Source organism: Zootoca vivipara, chromosome 11 (assembly GCF_963506605.1).
Source record: "Zootoca vivipara chromosome 11, rZooViv1.1, whole genome shotgun sequence".
Lineage (NCBI taxonomy): Eukaryota > Metazoa > Chordata > Lepidosauria > Squamata > Lacertidae > Zootoca > Zootoca vivipara.
In genome coordinates this window covers 36,291,272-36,310,007 of record NC_083286.1, presented here as the reverse complement: position 1 = coordinate 36,310,007, position 18,736 = coordinate 36,291,272, and the positions used below count along the sequence as shown (strand labels likewise).

Sequence of the window (18,736 nt, the reverse complement as noted above, 5' to 3'; positions counted from 1 at the left end):
ATAGTTAAAACATTTTTTCTCCCTTCAGTGCTAACATTCTCTCCCCCCACACCCTTCTTCTTTTCTCTCTTTTAGGTATGTGATGTCAAACCAGTAGGCTGTTCTCTGGAGCCTCCCACACACTATTGTAACGTCATGTGCCAGTATGAATATTATTAACACAGACACACATACTTCAGTGCTCTGCAACGGAAGAGGAGGAAAGAGAAACTAAACGTTCAGAATCAATGAATGGACTGCCTGCAAAATGTTGCATATCTAACTTCTGCTGAGAATACCTCCCATTTCTGCTATTGGAGAAGAGCTGAGCGGAAACAGGATCATACCCCACCATTAATTTCCATTCATATATACTTATTACAATCCTTTTTTATCTTGGATTTCAGGCTCTGAACTGCTTTGGCTGCAGGCACTTGGGCAGCAATATGTGTCATGTCATTGTCACTTGCCGCTCAATGCTGTGGACACTCCTGAGTATTGTTGTGGCATTTGCAGAGCTCATAGCCTTCATGAGTGCTGATTGGCTGATTGGCAAGGCAAAACCTGGGAATTCTGAGGGCATGGACAATGGGATGGGAGGATCGCTGGAGCCGTTTCGTCCAACCTTGGGGATCTACGGACGCTGCATCAGACTCTCACACATGAAATCATCGATGCCCGACACGCTTTGTGGCCCTTATGCTGAAAACTTCAATGAGATTGCCAGTGGGTTCTGGCAAGCGACGGCTATTTTCCTTGCCGCAGGGATCATGATACTCTGTGCTGTTGCATTTGTATCTGTTTTCACCATGTGTGTACAGAGTGTTATGAAGAAAAGTATTTTTAATGTCTGTGGGCTGCTACAAGGGATTGCAGGTAAGTGTACGAAAAGGAAAAAAAGTGAAACATATTGGATATGTTTGTGGTATGTGGATAAGGACGCATTCTCAACGAGATTTTCTTTCTGCAAAATGTAAAGACCTGCTCAAGTAGTTTAGTCTCCAGAAGACTGCATTTAACAAGCCCATGTTATAATTAATATACTGTATCACAAACTAGTAGCGGAATATCATTGTTCCTTCGTTCAGAAATGCTACTTCAGTAAATGGTGCACTTCTTGTCTTGTTGGAATCTGGGGGCTGAAATTTGTTATTATAGGTTAGACTCTATCCCTCCATCTCACAGCGTTAATTATTTTTCTTTGTGAAAAATCAGAAAGTGTCTGTTATTCAGGAATATGGTCAGGGTAAAAATTAAGACACTAGCTAAAGTTTCCTTTATAGCTAGCAGGTGTTCTGGATATTTCTCAGAAGAATGAATATGTTGCAGTTTGCTTTAAAGTACCAATATCTTTTCTGCAGTGTGAGAAGCTGTTTAGATACCCTCAGACCCTCCTCCTTAACATGACACATAGTTTGAATCAGCAAATATGGTTTGTAATAATAATAATAATAATAATAATAATAATAATAATAAATGTTTTATACTCCACCTATCTGACTGGGTTTCCCCAGCCACTCTGGGCAGCTTCCAACAAGAATACAGAGGGAAATTTAAAAAATCACATCAAGCATTCCCAAAACAGGGCTGCCTTCAGATGTCTACAAAAAGTTATATAGTTGTTTAACTCTTTGACATTTGACGGGAGGTTGTTCCACAGAGTGAGTGTGGCTACCGAAAATGCCTTCTGCCTGGTTGTACATTGAGGGAACCACCAGAAGGCCCTTAGAGCTGGACTTCAGTGTCTGGGCTGAACAATGTGGGTGGAGACGCTCCTTCAGTTATACAGGGCTGAAGCTGAAGTTATACTACTCATAGTTCTAGAAACCACCATTTCATCTTTGATTCCAGTTCTTAGCTGTATGGCTAGCACAAAATGGCAAACTAATTTGTCTCAAACCAGGAAGCAAGGAAAGGAAGTATAAGGTGTGAGGGGAGGGAGTGTACAGGGGAAGGTTCTTATTTTCTATTTATTCCATTTAAATACATTATGTATGAACCAGCAATTCATATCTTTCCTCACCACCATCTTTTTTCTCTTAAGAGAATCCTAAACAAACCAGAGAAGAAAATGGTGGGTCAGCCACAAACCATTATAAATAAGAGAATGAACCACTTCTGTATCTGAACCCTTTTGGTTGTACTTTCATTCTGAAACAAAGAAACAAACAAAACAATCACTAATGTGAATCCAAGATAGAAAGCAACTAATTTTTAAAAATTTAGTTACTTGTAAATTATGTTGTGGCTACAGAATTAGTAATCTCGAGATGACTCTTTACTGAGTTCACTGATGCTTTGTCATGGCAGTGCTATTGCACCTGGAATGTTGCCCAGTGTTCTGCTGATGACGTGTGTGACAGTCATGATGCACAAGTTTCTTAATTCTTCCTCTTGCAAAGTGCTTAAGCAAATGGTTCAAGTAGTCTGTCAGCATGCTGGAAGCAGATAAGACTATGAAAATATTCCCTCATAGCTGGATTGAAGCCTAGCTTAAATACATCCATGAAGTTTTGTTTTTCAGAGTTGTTCCTGTAAAGTGCAAATATTTTGCAAAAGTAGTCCTCGTTTTGATTGGTTTTTTATGTATATACTTGGGAAAGAGATGGTACTCTCTTTCTTACCATGTTACATTTCCAACAGCTGTCAAAGTACGAGCACTTTCAGTTATTTTGAACAGGGACGTCCAACTCCCAATAGACTGTGATCTACTCACAGTGTAAAAAAACTGGCAGTGATCTACCCACTGTCGTTGGATGGATCAAAGTTGTTGAGCTTTTTTGGGGAAGCCAAGGTGGTTGAGCTTTTTTTAGGGAGCAAATGAATGAATGGAACTGAATATATGAATGAATGGAACTGAATGAGCATTGCGATATACACAGAACATAATCAAAAGTTGATTATATAAAACAGTTGAGGGTCCTGAATCCCCAGTCTGATAGTCGAACTTAATCTGATGGTCCACTTTTTTGCTAGGAAGCAAAAGTTGCTGAGCTTTTTTAGGAAAGCCAAAGTTGTAGAGCTTTTTTTGGGGGGGGAGTAGATCACTGAGTGGCCAAAGATCTACCAGGAACACCCCATGATCTACCAGTAGATCACGATCTGTTGGACGTGCCTGATTTAGAATATTCTTAATTAACAGGGCAAACTAATACATATTTACTCAGAAATCCAATGCTATATGCAGAGTTCTCACACATCAAGACTTCACTTTCCTCTCTGCACCCAATGCACCCCCAAAATCTGCTCCAGAAGGCCCCCTAAACCTCTGGAACAGATTTTGAGAGTGAGTAACAGGGGTTAAACCACTGAGCCTAGGGCTTGCTGATCAGAAGGTCGGCGGTTCGAATCCCTGTGACGGGGTGAGCTCCCGTTGCTCGGTCCCAGCTCCTGCCAACCTAGCAGTTCGAAAGCACGTCAAAATGCAAGTAGATAAATAGGAACCGCTACAGCGGGAAGGTAAACGGCGTTTCCATGTGCTGCTCTGGTTTGCCAGAAGCGGCTTTCTCATGCTGGCCACATGACCTGGAAGCTGTACGCCGGCTCCCTCAGCCAATAATGCGAGATGAGCGCGCAACCCCAGAGTCGGTCACGACTGGACCTAATGGTCAGGGGTCCCTTTACCTTTTTAACAGGGGGAATGCGGGAGAGAAGAGGAAAGAAGGGACAATTCCTTGCACAGGGGGAATGGTGGTGTGGGATATAGCATAGCTCAATATCCAAAAAACCAAAGTGCTGCACCAACAAGGACAAAAAAACCCTCTGCAGTGCCACAAATCCAACTTAACGGTGTAGTGCTGGAAAATGTCAATGACTTTTCCTACCTGGTCAGTTATTTTCCACAAGGGCTGGCATTGCTGCTGAAATCCAACATCGCCTGAGCTCTGCAAGCGCAGCTTTCTCCCAATTGTAGCGCCAAGTGTTTGAAGACTGGGACATTCATAGGGAAACCCAAATGCTCATTTAGAATCCAACTTTACTGTTCGCTTGCGAAACAAAGACCACTTATAAACACCATCTCCAACTCCTTGAAAGATTCCATCAATGATGTCTCTGAAAAAAATTACACATCACTTGGGAAGACAGACAAACTAATGTCAGTGTACTGGAAGAAGAAAAGATCACCAGTGTCAAAGCAATGATTCTTCAATATCAATTTTGTTGGACTGGTCATGTTGTTCGAGTGCCTGATTATTGTCTTCCAAAGCAACTACAGTACTCTATTCCCAACTTAAGAATGGAAGGCAAAATAATGGTGGACAATAAAAGAGGTTTAAAGGTGTTCTCAAGGAAAATCTTTTAAAATTTAGTATAAACACCGACAACAGGGAAACACTGGCCTGCGAGCGCTCCAATTGGAGAACAGCCTTTACCAAAGGTGTCATGGGTTTTGAAGACGCTCAAACTCAGGACAAAAGGGAGAAACGAGCTAAGAGGAAGGCATGCTTGGCAAGCACTCACCATGATCAACTCCTGCCTGGAAACCTATGTCCGCACTGTGAAAGGATGTGTGGATGCAAAATTGGCCTCCACAGTCACTTACAGGCTCACTGTTAAGATCATTTTCATGGAAGGCAATTTTACTTGACTACGAGTGATTGCCAAAGAAGAAGAAGATTAAGTCCAGTGATAATTACCTAGTATAATAATAATAATAATAATAATAATAATAATAATAATAATAATTTATTATTTATACCCTGTCCATCTGGCTGGGTTTCCCCAGCCACTCTGGACGGCTTCCAACCAAATATTAAAAACAATACAGCATCAAACATTAAAAATTTCCCTAAACAGGGCCGCCTTTAGTTGTCTTTTAAAAGTAAAATAGTTGCTTATTGCCTTGACATCTGCTGGGAGGGCCTTCCACAGGGCGGGTGCCACTACCGAGAAGGCCCTCTGTCTGGGTCCCTGTAACCTCACTTCTCGCAATGAGGGAACCACCAGAAGGCCCTCGGCCCTGGATCTCAGTGTCCGGGCTGAACGACGGGGGTGGAGACGCTCCTTCAGGTATAAAGGACCGAGGCCGTTTAGGGCTTTAAAGGTTAGTACCAACACTTTGAATTGTGCTCGGAAACGTACTGGGAGCCAGTGTAGATCTCTCAGGATTACTGCCCAGGTTATCTTTAAAATCTTGCAGAAATTATGATGATTAATATTTAATCTTTTTCCTGGAATTTGTGGGAAGAAGAAAACTGTACACAAGTTGTTTGTTGAATTTCTGACCAGTTTTGTGGGCTGTGACTTAAATGGTGTGTAAAATGAAGATTACAGAATGTTCTTCTAAGGCTTTAGACCTTCATCTGCATGAGCATGTAGGGCTGCCAGGTCACAGTGAGCCCACACACATCTTAGGCCAAGGAGCTTTTGAGTCTGTCTGCAAATAATCTGCCTTCTGATTAAAAGGTTCCTTTTGGGATTCCTGTTATCCTCCAGTGCTCACAGTTCCTTTCTGTTCTTAAAGTGGGGAAGCAGCAATCTTCATTTTGTAAACATTTAGAAGCCATACTGTTAAGGAAAGAATAAGTCATCAGCTTCAAAGGGCCTTAGACCAACACAACCATATCATTAGATCAGTAACTGCTGCTTGACAAACAAAAGGGGCTGGACAGGCGGTCATTTGTGCATCTTTTGCGAGTGCAGGAACTATTTTTAAAAGGCTGTGAATTACTTGAAAAACCTGAGTTTGAGCAATTTTGTTCCTAAAATACTAACAGGGAATTAATTTTAAGTGGATTGATTGTAATAATAGCTTCCTCTTTTCCGCCTGTAAATATCAGTAGTCTGTAGTATCCAGTTGTGTGTTTAGGAACTGGGATTCAGAGGCACACTAAATGCAGTTGCCCACATTCATCCCTTGCTACCATTGGTTCTCTTTTTCCTCCCTCCATTTCTCTCTATATTATATTAGACTGTAAGTTCCTTGGAGGCGCAAAGCTTAATGTTTTTTGCCTATAAAACTCTGGAAGGTGCTACATATACTGAAAGAACTAAATACATATTAAATAATAACATGAGGTTGTTGTTGTTTTTAAGGTTGTTTCCATGCTTATATTAAAACTACTCTCAAAATATTTTCCGAAAATATTTAAAGTGCCTATTTTGTGCTAAGTTTCCACTTAGGTTTGTTTTTGGTGGGTTTTTATTATTATTTTATTTTACCCATTAGTGCCGCCCATTCTACATTTCTGGGAAACGGCTGTTTGGTTTATAGTGGAAATCCTGACACTGTCTCAAGTACATTTGCACTTTGAACAGCATGGTACATGAGTTCCTGTATTCAGATGGCTGCGTTCCAGCATGACTGCTGAAAGTTAAAGCTCGGGAAAAGACTTGGTGGGGGCAGGAGAAGAGGAGATGAGCCTAAGAGGAAAAGTGTGCTCATGCTAAGTATATGTGCTAATCAGGCATTGAAATATGGTAGAGCCGATTTCAAATAGTACAGGATTGTTGTTGTTGTTTAGTCGTTTAGTCGTGTCCGACTCTTCGTGACCCCATGGACCATAACACGCCAGGCACTCCTGTCTTGCACTGCCTCCCGCAGTTTGGTCAAACTCATGTTCGTAGCTTCGAGAACACTGTCCAACCATCTCGTCCTCTGTCGTCCCCTTCTCCTAGTACCCTCAATCTTTCCCAACATCAGGGTCTTTTCCAGGGAGTCTTCTCTTCTCATGAGGTGGCCAAAGTATTGGAGCCTCAGCTTCACGATCTGTCCTTCCAGTGAGCACTTAGGGCTGATTTCCTTCAGAATGGATAGGTTTGATCTTCTTGCAGTCCATGGGACTCTTAAGAGTCTCCTCCAGCGATCAGCCTTCTTTATGGTCCAGCTCTCACTTCCATACATCACTACTGGGAAAACCATAGCTTTAACTATACGGACCTTTGTAGGCAAGGTGATGTTGTCTAGGTTTGTCATTGCTTTTCTCCCAAGAAGCAGTACAGGATAGTTAGTACATTAACAGTAACTATTTTAATTCTGTTACAGATTGAGGTTATGCCTAGCAAAGTGGGCAGCTTAGAACCTCCTGTGCCTCTGGGCTTGCTGAGACTCCAGGCTAAGCAGTGGTCTGTGTAGTGTCATTGTATGACATGCACTTCAGTCTCCCCGTAAGATATATAATGAACATGCATTTATATGTAGCAGGAGATGAAAGGCCTGAGCTGATGAAAGCTGGCAGACAGCTCCTGAGAGGAGGCCATAATATTGTTTCTTCTTGTCGTTGCTCAATCAGTTCCTCCTCGTGCTTCCTCTGTCGCAGTTCTTTCTTCCCAAATCGTTTTTCTAGCCAAGTTGGTGATGCATCAGCCTCCTCCGCGTTCTTGGCATGTCAACTGAAAGAGGAGTCAGATCAAGACTGAGGCTCAACACAATCCTAACAGTTTCCAGAAGAGGCAGGCTAGAAAACTTTTCTAACCAGCCCTACTCAGGCACCTGGGTGGGTGGCTTGTCCTAGCTAATACTCTGTAGTAGAACAGTAATGGAGGACCACTCGGCAAGACAAATTGGAATGTTTCTTGAGTTTAGCTTTGGAATGGTTTTAGGAAAATGCTGCACAACATAGGATCAGCCAACAGGACTGCAGCTAAAACTTTCAGGAAAAGCAGCAGCTGCCCTAACCTTTTGGCAACACACTTTGCATGTGATTTTCATTTTTAGTCTGAGCAAGACTGAACTTGTACAGTGGTACCTCGGGTTACAGACGATTCAGGTTATAGACGATTCAGGTTACAGACTCCACTAACCCAGAAATAGTACCTCGGGTTAAGAACTTTGCTTCAGGATGAGAACAGAAATTGTGTGGCGGTGGCGCAGCGGCAGCGGGAGGCCTCATTAGCTAAAGTGGTGCTTCAAGTTAAGAACAGTTTTGGGTTAAGAACGGACCTCCAAAACAAATTAAGTTCTTCACCTGAGGTACCACTGTATAGGTGATGGTCATGAAGACAGTGTACGCCAAGGTTTGTGAAGTGTCTTTTCTTCTTTCCTTGTCTTCATCTGTGGGCTAACATTGCAATCCTGACTACATTTACTCACAAGAAAATACCATTGATTTAAATAACATTTAGCTTCAGTTGAACCTGCAATCCTATATGCATGTGCCTGGAAATAAGTATCATTGAACAAAATGGGGCATACTTGTGGTTTTTTTCTAAGATTGCACTATAAATCATCAGTGGATTGCCTTTTTAAAAATATTTGAATGAGGAGAGAGGATAAAGGTCTTTTCTGTCAAAAATCTGTTAGCAAAAGATAGAAGATAGCTGTGATTAAGCTCTTTGCAGCAAACTGTTCCAGCATTATTGATATCCTTTTTGATAGACCTGATAACTATTTGAAAATTGCTAGTATACATGCAAAGGAAAGAATAACAGATTAATCATATGACTTTCGTGCTGCCCATGACTCGCTATATGTGGTGTTTTTCGGGTTGGTGAAACAAGAACCCAATTTCAGTACAGTTTTTGTAAAGTGCAACTGAATTAGGAAAGAGTCTGGAAAAACCCTGGTGTTGCCAACAAGTCCTTGCGGCTTTTAGTTTCAGATCCTTCCAACACATTTTGTCATTTTCTTTGGCTAGTTTGTCTTTTATAAGTATTAATTCAGGAAGCTGAATATTTCCAATAAGTTGCTGAAATCTAGGGCTGGATCTAGACCAGGCACCCCCAAACTTCGGCCCTCCAGATGTTTTGGACTAGAATTCCCAATTCCATCATCCCTGACCACTGGTCCTGTTAGCTAGGGATCATGGGAGTTGTAGGCCAAAACATCTGGAGGGCCGCAGTTTAAACCATTGTACAGTGGTACCTCGGGTTGCGTACTCAATCCGTTTCGGGGTGCCATTTGCACCCCAAAAAGTATGCAGCCTGAGCGGTGCTTCAGCACATGTGCAAAGTTCCGATAGAGCACTTCTGCCCATGTGCGAAGCATGCAGAACGCTTCTGCACATGCGCACGCAGCGGAACCCGGAAGTAAACACTTCCGGGTCCGCCGCGTTCTTAAGCCGAAAGTATGCAACCTGCAGTGTACTCAACCCGAGATATAACTGTAAATTTAAACAGGAAAAACAGGTAGAAAAAAACGGGACTCCACATCGCCATCTGGTGGCACAATGTTATATTGCATACACAACGCATGCTTTTTCTTTACCAATCTACCGGTAGCTGAATTCTAGGATTGGGGTGACAGTTACTGCATTTAAATACAGGTAGCTATCTATATCAAGTTTGCATTTTTAGGAATGGGTGTGTCACATGTATAGTTGGGTCCATCCAAATACAGTATCTTGTCTATGACATTGAATGGATTCCCTTGGGAAATGGTGGGCTCTCCTTCATTGGAGGTTTTTTAGGCAGAAATTGGATGGGCATCTGTTATGGATGCTTTAATTGGAGTCCTGCATTGCAGGTAAAAAAAGGTAAAGGACCCCTGACAGTTAAGTCCAGTCGCAAATGACTCTGGGTTTGTGGCACTCATCTCCCTTTACTGGCCGAGGGAGCCGACGTTTGTCCACAGACAGTTTTTCCGGGTCATGTGGCCAGCATGACTAAGCCGCTTCTGGCGAAACCAGAGCAGTGCACGGAAACGTCATTTACCTTCCCGATGGAGCGGTACCTATTATCTACTTGCACTTTGACATGCTTTCGAACTGCTAGGCATTGCAGGGGATTGGACTAAATGACCATTAAAGTTCCTTCCAGTTCTACAATTAAATGACAAGAAAACAGACAAAATACTTTCTCAGCTGTTTTCTATGTTTTCCCTTCGTTTTAATAATGCAGCATGGTCCTTGCTTGTCAAAAGCACTGACGCTCCGTTGATCTCATTTGCATAGCTGCCAAGTTTTCCCTTTTCTCGCGAGGAAGCCTATTCAGCATAAGGGAAAATCCCTTAAAATAAGGGATAACTTGGCAGCTATGCATTTGGCCAATTTCTGCTTTCTTCAGAGGCATTTTTGACAGGCAAACACTCCTTTGTTTCAGTAGGAAATGCAAGGGGATCGTTTCTGGATTTGCAGACAACATTCAGCTTTGCCAGTATACTCTGCTGTTTAATGTGGCAGAACAACTGTACAAGAGACTGTCAGAACTAAATATCATGCTTCTGGCTTATCCAAACAAACAGTTGGGTAACCATACTCTCTGAAGGAGTTGTTTCCAAGATCAGACCAGGGGGATCTGCTTTATGTTATTGCAAAACTGCCACTGCTGCTGGTCTGGCATTGCTCAGATCCAGTGCAAGGCAGTCAGAGTTATGTGTGACGTTGATGAATTTTAGTACTGAACTTTATTTGGGTTCTTGGCTTTCAACAGTGATGTTGTTCCTTATGTTCAGTGGCTATTAGCCCTGATAGCTAAGTGAAACTTCAGTGTTTAGACGCAGTGCATATCTGAATACCAGATGTTAGGGCCAAACAATTGAAGAGGATTGTTGCCTTCAAGCCCTGCATATAAGGTTTCCTTAGACGTATCCAATAACCACAGTTCTTGTTACATTCCTGGAGTTCCAAATAAAACCTTTGAAACCAAAATAAAAAGGCACATGACAATTAGCTACCTAAACTAGAACCTAGCTCTTGCTACTGAACTCCCTTCAAAATTATATGGACAACTTCTTTTTATTAATTTTCTAAGTCAATTTGTGTCTAGAGCACAATATACTTCTCTTTTTCCTTTCTGTTTTTGGAGAGATAGATTGTGTCTCTCTGCATTAACTTTTTTTTAGCTAATCCTTTTTAGCTAAGCACTTAGAAAGTGGAGGTGCCCCTCCAGATGTACCTCCACAAAACTTAAATTGAACATTCTCTCCAAAGCTACCTCTAGCCTCTGAAAGTCCAATTAAAGGCACCAAATTAATTAGCTACTCCATTTCTTCCCTACATTTGCACAGTACAAGACTTGCACAGGGATCATTAAATAGTAAGTAGGGGGATACCGCAATACTTAAGGATTGAAGGATTTGTAATTTCATGTTCTTCAGTTAAATTATAGAGACATACTAATTGAGTGGCAGATATAAAGAGGGAGAAGGGGGGAAACTGGCTGCTTAAAATTTATCTTTAGTGAATTATTTGATTTACAGATAGAATGGATGCCTGGACACACCTGTTTGATAAGTCTGTGCTAATAAGTTAATGTACCACACAGTAGTATCTTGTGGTATTTGCTAGCAGACATTTAAGCGTTTAAATCTTATTTACTCAGTTGTCTGATAAATGCATATAAAGCAGAATTAATGACAACAGAAGCCAATTTGTAAAAAAGATTCTGACTATGAGCACATAGCCTACATTTTAAGAAGTAATCTGTGCAGTGTTAACTAATTTTAGGTGAAAAATGTGATAAAATGCACAGACATCCTTTCCCCAAAGCTGACAGGTCCCTGGTAAACGGCAAGCCAGGATATAGCTATACCACAGGTTTAATCATCATCTCATTTCCTCAAGGAAGTCAAGTTTTGGGGTCAGTTCACCAAGGTTGTTTGGTGTGCACATACACCCTCAGAGGTTATGCTCGAGTTTTGTTTTCCTTTAACACATGTGCATAAAATTTTGATAGATAAAAGCCATTTCAAATGAAATTTTGGTGCTAAAAATCGTAATTTTCAAACTTATGCTCTGTCAATAAATCTCCTAGTCAGATAAATGATACTGTATAGCACACTGACAAAGGAACTTCTGATGACATCAGGAAGGGGATTTCTGGTGTTTAGTCTGTCACAGCTGGTGGGCTCAGAAGGATGAAAGCCCAGTTTATCCTGGTCTGCCCAAGATGAAGCAATACTTTATAGTCTCAGTGACATAGGCATGCTGGCAAGGAACACTCACTACACAATGTTTTTGGCTGTTCCTGACTTAGTACACAGAGAAATCCCTAATGTTAAGACTGGAACAGAATTCACATATGAGGTTTTGCAACCAACCAAATGATAAAAGGCTACAGATAATCCAGGTTCTCCCTTTTTGTTTAAGAAATGCTTGTTAAAGGACTTTACATACAGGGTCTGATGCATTTTGAACCTTCTCATATGTCCAAGTGCAGCTTTATGCAATGTGGGATACTGGGATGTTTCTCACAGCTGGCTGGCATTCTGTCCCAATAATTAAGAAATAGTAATGTGCTGGAACATGTACAATCTTAATTGCCGTGAATGAGACAGAAACTAGCACTCACAGCTGTTCCTGCCCTCAAGATTTACTAAGAAACAAACTGATACTGGCTGTGATTTATAACTTAGAAAAAACTTCATCCTTGGTGGAGATGGGGAGGAATAATAGGAATATAGTTAATCTGTAAATATTTTTCAGTGTTGTCATTTGATTCATTTTACATGTGACTGTATTTGTTTTAACTGTTTTTAATGCTGAATTTAATGTTGCCATAACCCACCCTAGGATCAGCTGGTGAAGGGCAAGTAATAAATTTAGTAATAATAATAATTCTCCATTTGGCCACATCTTGTTGGGTTTGTATTCCTGCATAGCAGCATATTTACAGAATATAGTTAATCTGTAAATATTTTTCAGTGTTGTCATTTGATTCATTTTACATGTGACTGTATTTGTTTTAACTGTTTTTAATGCTGAATTTAATGTTGCCATAACCCACCCTAGGATCAGCTGGTGAAGGGCAAGTAATAAATTTAGTAATAATAATAATTCTCCATTTGGCCACATCTTGTTGGGTTTGTATTCCTGCATAGCAGCATTCAGGATGCCAAACTCAAACCCACAGTTGCACTATAAACAGGGCATTGCCTGTCGGTCTCTAAGCCTGCAGGCCAAGTGATTCTGCATTGTAGTTACTGAATCCTCTCCCCTTTTGTCATGATATACTTCCTTTTTGTGCCAGTTTGGTTTACAGTGATGTGTTTGCACTATTGTTCTAACTACTCTTTCTTTTTCTTGGTAGGTCTCTTCCTTATTCTAGGCTTGATCTTATACCCTGCTGGCTGGGGTTGTCAGAAGGCAATAGACTATTGTGGACATTATGCTTCTGCTTATAAACTTGGTGACTGTTCTCTGGGCTGGGCTTTCTACACTGCAATTGGTGGCACTGTTCTGACATTCATCTGCGCAGTCTTCTCCGCCCAAGCTGAAATTGCCACCTCCAGTGACAAAGTACAGGAAGAAATTGAAGAAGGGAAAAGTCTTATCTGTCTCCTTTAATGACTCAAGAGAACCTTTACATGTCTCAGCAGAATTGGCTTCTAAATGGACTCCTAAATGAACTGGTGCCAAGACACACACAAAAGCCTTTAGAACTCAAGCAGTATTGTGTCACTTAATGGGCATGGAGGACTATCAGCAGCATAAGAAGAAAATGTTACTTTGTCAGCATCACAGCACCTGGCTGCAGTGGAAGGATGCTACAACATACAGCTGTTGGCTTCCAGTTTGTATGAACAGTGCCTAATGATTTTGGAAATGCTTAGTTCTTCTTGTATGTTCACCACTATGAAGGATTGCAGAGGAATCCTTGGAAGGATATTGCTGAATACAAGTCAATATGTTTCCACTATGTACAGAAAGATAATGTAACCAGGCTTCAAGTTCAAAGGTTTTAGATGCCACCTTGGTGCCATTCCCACAGCAGTTTCTTCGGGATGCATTTAGAAGAGTTTATCTTGTTGAAATAGCACGTGGGGAAAACTTGGATACAGGAAATATGCAGGGATTCCAAATGAAGCTTGCAAGGAAGGGATTTTCATAGGCTGGGGCTTGTAAGCAATACTTTGCCCAGTAAACATGTGAAATAGGTTGCTGTAGTCAGAACAAGTACAGTATACAGCAGCCACCAGAATGAAAGCTAAATTATTTTGGGCTCAGGAGCACAGGTAGTACTGGCAATATGTGATTGATTTAGCTGTATAAATGTAGATAGGTGAAGCAAGTCTTAGGAACTAGTAATGGTAGTACTTAGGCCGCAAAGGTGTACCTCCTAGTGGAAAGTGTAGACCTTAATCCACCTTCAAGGACAGTAGCAAGCAGAGTAATGGTGCCCACAGGGTACCTCCAACAGCTTCTTGCCATTCCTAGTACAGACTGCCATTGTGTTCATCTTGCCCAAGATTATGTGCCTAAAATAGCCACCTAAGGACAGACTCTATTAAGGTCTGATGCTTTTGAAAGATCTTTTTACAGCTATATTGCACGCTGGTGATTTTAATCAGCTCAATGATTTTTCCAGAGGTGATCTTTTTCTGCAAGACAGTGCATACATACACTTCTGCAATTTTTCTACAAGCCTAAGAATTTTTGAAACCCATTAAAACAAAATATCATGGTGCTGTCATAATGACGGGTTAACTGATGGCTAATATTAAGATGTTCATGTATTAGATTAGCCTTATTAACATTGATCTCTCATATTTTACCTTTTGATGGGAAGAACTTGCAGCAGTTGGAGGCCAAGAAGCTAGACTAAAATTTTACATCAAAACCACTAATGATAACCACTTATTTCTACCATAGCTTCTAAAATTAAGAAAATTGAAATTTCCAGTAACAAGGAATGTATCTACCCCTCTAACTCAGGTTTATTGTGCATGGCTGCTGCTTCTTTAACCACTGCTATAGTAAGTACTACAAAAATGAGCAACAACTATGTACATACAAATTTTGTGGGGGTATTACCAACTATGCTGATATGTTCAGTTCCAGCAGTACCGATTAAGACATTACCTTGAACAACAAAGTTTGCTTTCCTTTGTCAGAGCTGCTGCTACTCCTTCCACAATTTCTCCTGTTCAAAAACTTGTGGACATTCCCATTAACAAGAGCATAAAAGAGTTTATGATTAATACATTATGATTATAATACAACATGCATTAAGACTTTAGAAGCGTGATGGACACCATTAAGTAGTCTTCCTACCTTAAGGATAAGGTCTTATAAAACAACCAACAACAACCAGGTTCACCTAACTTGAAAATCCAAATATTGTAAACATTGTTCCATCATTTACAAAGTGGTAGATTACTTGCGACCCAAGCCAAATGCAGCCTACTTTTGTGTCTCTGCCAGATGCATAACAACCCTTGTTCATTTTTGCAGCTTTAAGCAGGCAGCACATAAAGGAAGGCTTGCAAGGTCCTGGTAACCAAAACACATAGTTGTGGACTATGCTTGGCTTGATAGGTCACAATCTGCACAGGTCTGAGGAAGACCATCTCATTCTAGAACATGGTGGGCTTCTCCTGTTTAAAAGGGCTCCCTCTTAATGTCCATGCTGATGTTCTTTAGTTTGCTCTCCTTTTTGGTACTTTTTGGCAGCAGCGAAAAACCTCTGGATTGAAAGTGAGGTTCAATTAGAGCTAACCTTTTTAGATCAGAATGCATATTCAATAAGGACACAGGGCTAATGAAATATTTGTTTGGCAGTCAATTTTATCACAGAATATGATCTTGGCACATTTTACATGGATAATTTTTATGTCTGAAGCTGCCCCCCCCCCAATGAATATTGCTGTAATTATTATGGCTGTGATCCAGGTGTGTAGTTACTCCAAGTCAGAATATGTATTCTGTTTCCCCCTTTTAAAAATACAATTGCTCTCACAATTTCTCTTTAGATTTCCTTCTCCCCAAATGGCAGTTTGGCGATAAGAGCCATAAGCTGTTAAAAAGAAGAAGATGCTGATTCAATAATTTGTTTCACATCTCTAACCCCATTTATTGTTAAGTTGCTCTTGCACTTAACCTCCATACTGCTTTTTGAGATACAAACATTTGAAGGTAATTGAGGGATAACACTAAGATTTCTATCACTTTCTCTGGGGAAACTATCATGGGATTTCAAACAAACAGCTTCCAGTCTAGAATTGAAGTGGCAAAATCAGAAATTAATGTGTCTAGAGAGTGAGAGTGTTCACAGTTGAAATTAAAGATTTTATGGAACAGATTAGTAGTATATGGGGCTCTTGAAAAATGTTTTAAGGAATTCATTGCTGTAACAAACCATTATTTACTTGGTCTCTCACGTTTCCAACTGCCCTTTTAGTAAGGGTTACAAATGGCCATGCCAACTTTAGACAATACACTGTAGTGCTGCAGTGTTTAAAGCAAAAATTGTCATCTTAAAAAAGAGAGTCCCCCCCCCTGAATTGAACAGTTAAAATAAAATCATAAAAGCTGCAGTTGGCAAGAACTTCTTTGCAAATAGATTTTTACTCCTGTTGGAAAGTAATAAAGAGAATGCTTCTAAGACACTTCCTATGACTCAGGTATGTATCTAAAACCAGCAGCTTTTTCTCTTTGTAAAAATAAATCACATGCACACATGATTGAGCAATGGATCAATCCCATGTGTTTTAGTCAATGATTTAAAAAGGTAAAATATTTCTTTAGTTGTGCAATGGCTAATATTTCCAAATCCAGTATGGTAGATACAGCTTTAACCAACACTCGAAGTGGCATTTGGTCTAGTTATAAACTCTACATTCTAATGTACATGAACCACAGAATTGCAGACTATAAATGCTAAGTGAAGTTTCTATAACATGGACTGGAAGCATACCTAGGAGAAGTGTGTGCATTATGAAACTTAGGCCCTGGGAAATATTACCACATAATTGGGAAGTTTAAATGTATTTAACATTACATCCTACTAAGATGATGCTTTACTGTGCTACCACCTAGCAAGAACTTGTATTTGTTGCTTACCTATAAAACACAGGTATGAATGGTTCCATGGTCAAAAACGAGCTGAGTCCTGCCCATCATGTATTGTAATACAGTGTTTCTCAACCTTTTTTGGGCCACGACACACTTGTTCCGTGAAAAAAATCACGAGGCACACCACCATTAAAAAAGTTTAAAAAGTTAACTCTGTGCCGCCCTATATTATAATTATGACTGTAAGAAACACTTGCCAAATATTGCTTTCTGGCGGGTCAGTGCTGAATATTGGCGGCCGCCAGGCTCGTTTGCACTGAGCTTTGGGAAAGAGGAGGAGAAATATTGCTTTCCGGTGGGCACGTGACAATGCAAATCGCCCTTCTCGTCGCCGCACGTCGCGGCACACCAGCCAGCGTCTCGTGGCACACTAGTGTGCCGTGGAACAGTGGTTGAGAAACGCTGTTGTAATAAGCTCTAAAGGGACAAGCATTTTCTCTGTTGGAGAGCTTTCCAGAAAGTCCTATCTCAGTAATATGCAGACACAATTCCTTATGTGAGGCTATATATTACAGTATTGTGGGAGGAGGGAGAGAACTCAAGGAAAATCTAGTTTAAATTTTTTTTCCAATGGCATAGTTCAGATTTCAACCACTGAAATATTTCAGCCCATTCTTTTGCAAATAAGCACATCAGTAACCAAACATTGGCATTCCTTACATGGCATAATGCATCTTTCTTATGGTTGAAATATATCCTAGTTTTCATTTAAACTTATATTTCATGAATTCCAATAAATATTTCCTAATTCCAAGAAAACTTACAGCATGGTTGGTTTTGTCACTTTTACACCCATTGCTATCAACACAACTTTGTGTTTCCTTGGATAGAAGCTTTATTGCCAGTCACAAGGTTTAAATCTATGTACAAGGAATCTTGAAAGTTTTCCAGACTACATCCTGTGGTTTAAGAAAGATTTTGTGTTTTACCTCTAAACAAACTTCAAGAACCCCTTTTTTATAAAGTATTTTGCCTTCACAAGATGACATATATGTGAATGCTTCTTAGTGTGTGTTATATTAACTCAAGAAATTGTGTTTTAAACCTGTGTTCTAAACAGCTCAAAATGTGTAAAAAAACAATTTATTTCTTAAATAGCTGCGGCTGAATCATTTTTGTAAACATTTACTGTATTATGTGCCACTGCTTTCCAGAGGGTAAAAAATTAAAAGATACACATGGCGTGAGATGTGCAATAAGGAAAAAGAGAGGTTGAAAGGGTCAAAGGCAAATACAGCTACACTAATTCTATTTCATATTTATCAGATGTGAACCATGTCCTGTAAAATCCCTCATTGGAATGAAGGTGGGGTTAACAATAATTGGAATGATGGATTTCCAGCATCTCCTGAACTCTGAGAAATCCAGGCCTACTTATTTATAGCCTAAATGTGAAGGATTGTTTAGCAATTAGCAAGCTCATCAACATAAAAGGAACGAGAGGAATGTTTGAAGCTCTCTAGTCAGCTAAACATAGTAAAGGATGTTGTTGAGCTGTATTGCTAATTTAATTTGTCTACGATATAGTAATTTCTTTGCCTAATAAACAGTTATTAACCCTTGAAGTTTTCTGAGAAATCATTTCTGATTTTGACAAGCCTGATATTAGTTTGGGAGCATATGGTTGTTGTTTTTAAGGTTGGTTTAATTTGTATTTTTCAGAAATTTAAATTGTATTAATTTTGATGTGTTTGCCACCCAGTGCTCCTTGGAAGAAGGTGGGGAATATAAATCCAATTACTTAGTAATTCCTGAAAGAGACACAAGCCGTTATCCATGCAACAGGAGAGGAACTACAAGAATGAGATTGCCATTGGCTTCTGATTGAATGTGAAAGGAAGAGCAGGTAACTTTGTACCAGTGAATAGTTGTACTGTTGGTTGTAACCATTGAGAACCAAAAGAGAAAGAGAACAAAGGCAATCAATTGGAGGCATTTAACAGTTGTATTTTCCAGTACCCATCTGAGAACTAAAAATTGTTGGTGCAATTAGGAAAAATGGGTGAAATTGCAGACCATGTCTAGTAGCTACTAATAATAAAGGTAAAAGTAAAGGGACCCCTGACCATTAGGTCCAGTCATGACCA

The 18,736-nt window shown here is 40.2% G+C and overlaps 1 protein-coding gene across 3 annotated transcripts in view; it reads left to right on the top strand.

Annotated features, from left to right (window-relative positions):
• The window catches only part of LHFPL2 (LHFPL tetraspan subfamily member 2), a 105,888-nt gene extending 87,674 nt beyond the window's left edge, over positions 1 to 18,214 (top strand). For all 3 annotated transcript variants that reach the window (XM_035099593.2, XM_035099592.2, XM_060280247.1), the window contains 2 exons: positions 76 to 855; positions 12,886 to 18,214. In XM_035099593.2, coding sequence (XP_034955484.1) covers positions 426 to 855; positions 12,886 to 13,142 — 687 coding nt within the window. In that variant the 5' untranslated portion in view covers positions 76 to 425 and the 3' untranslated portion in view covers positions 13,143 to 18,214. The remainder of the gene's footprint in view (positions 1 to 75; positions 856 to 12,885) is intronic.
• Positions 18,215 to 18,736: the final 522 nt, after the last annotated feature.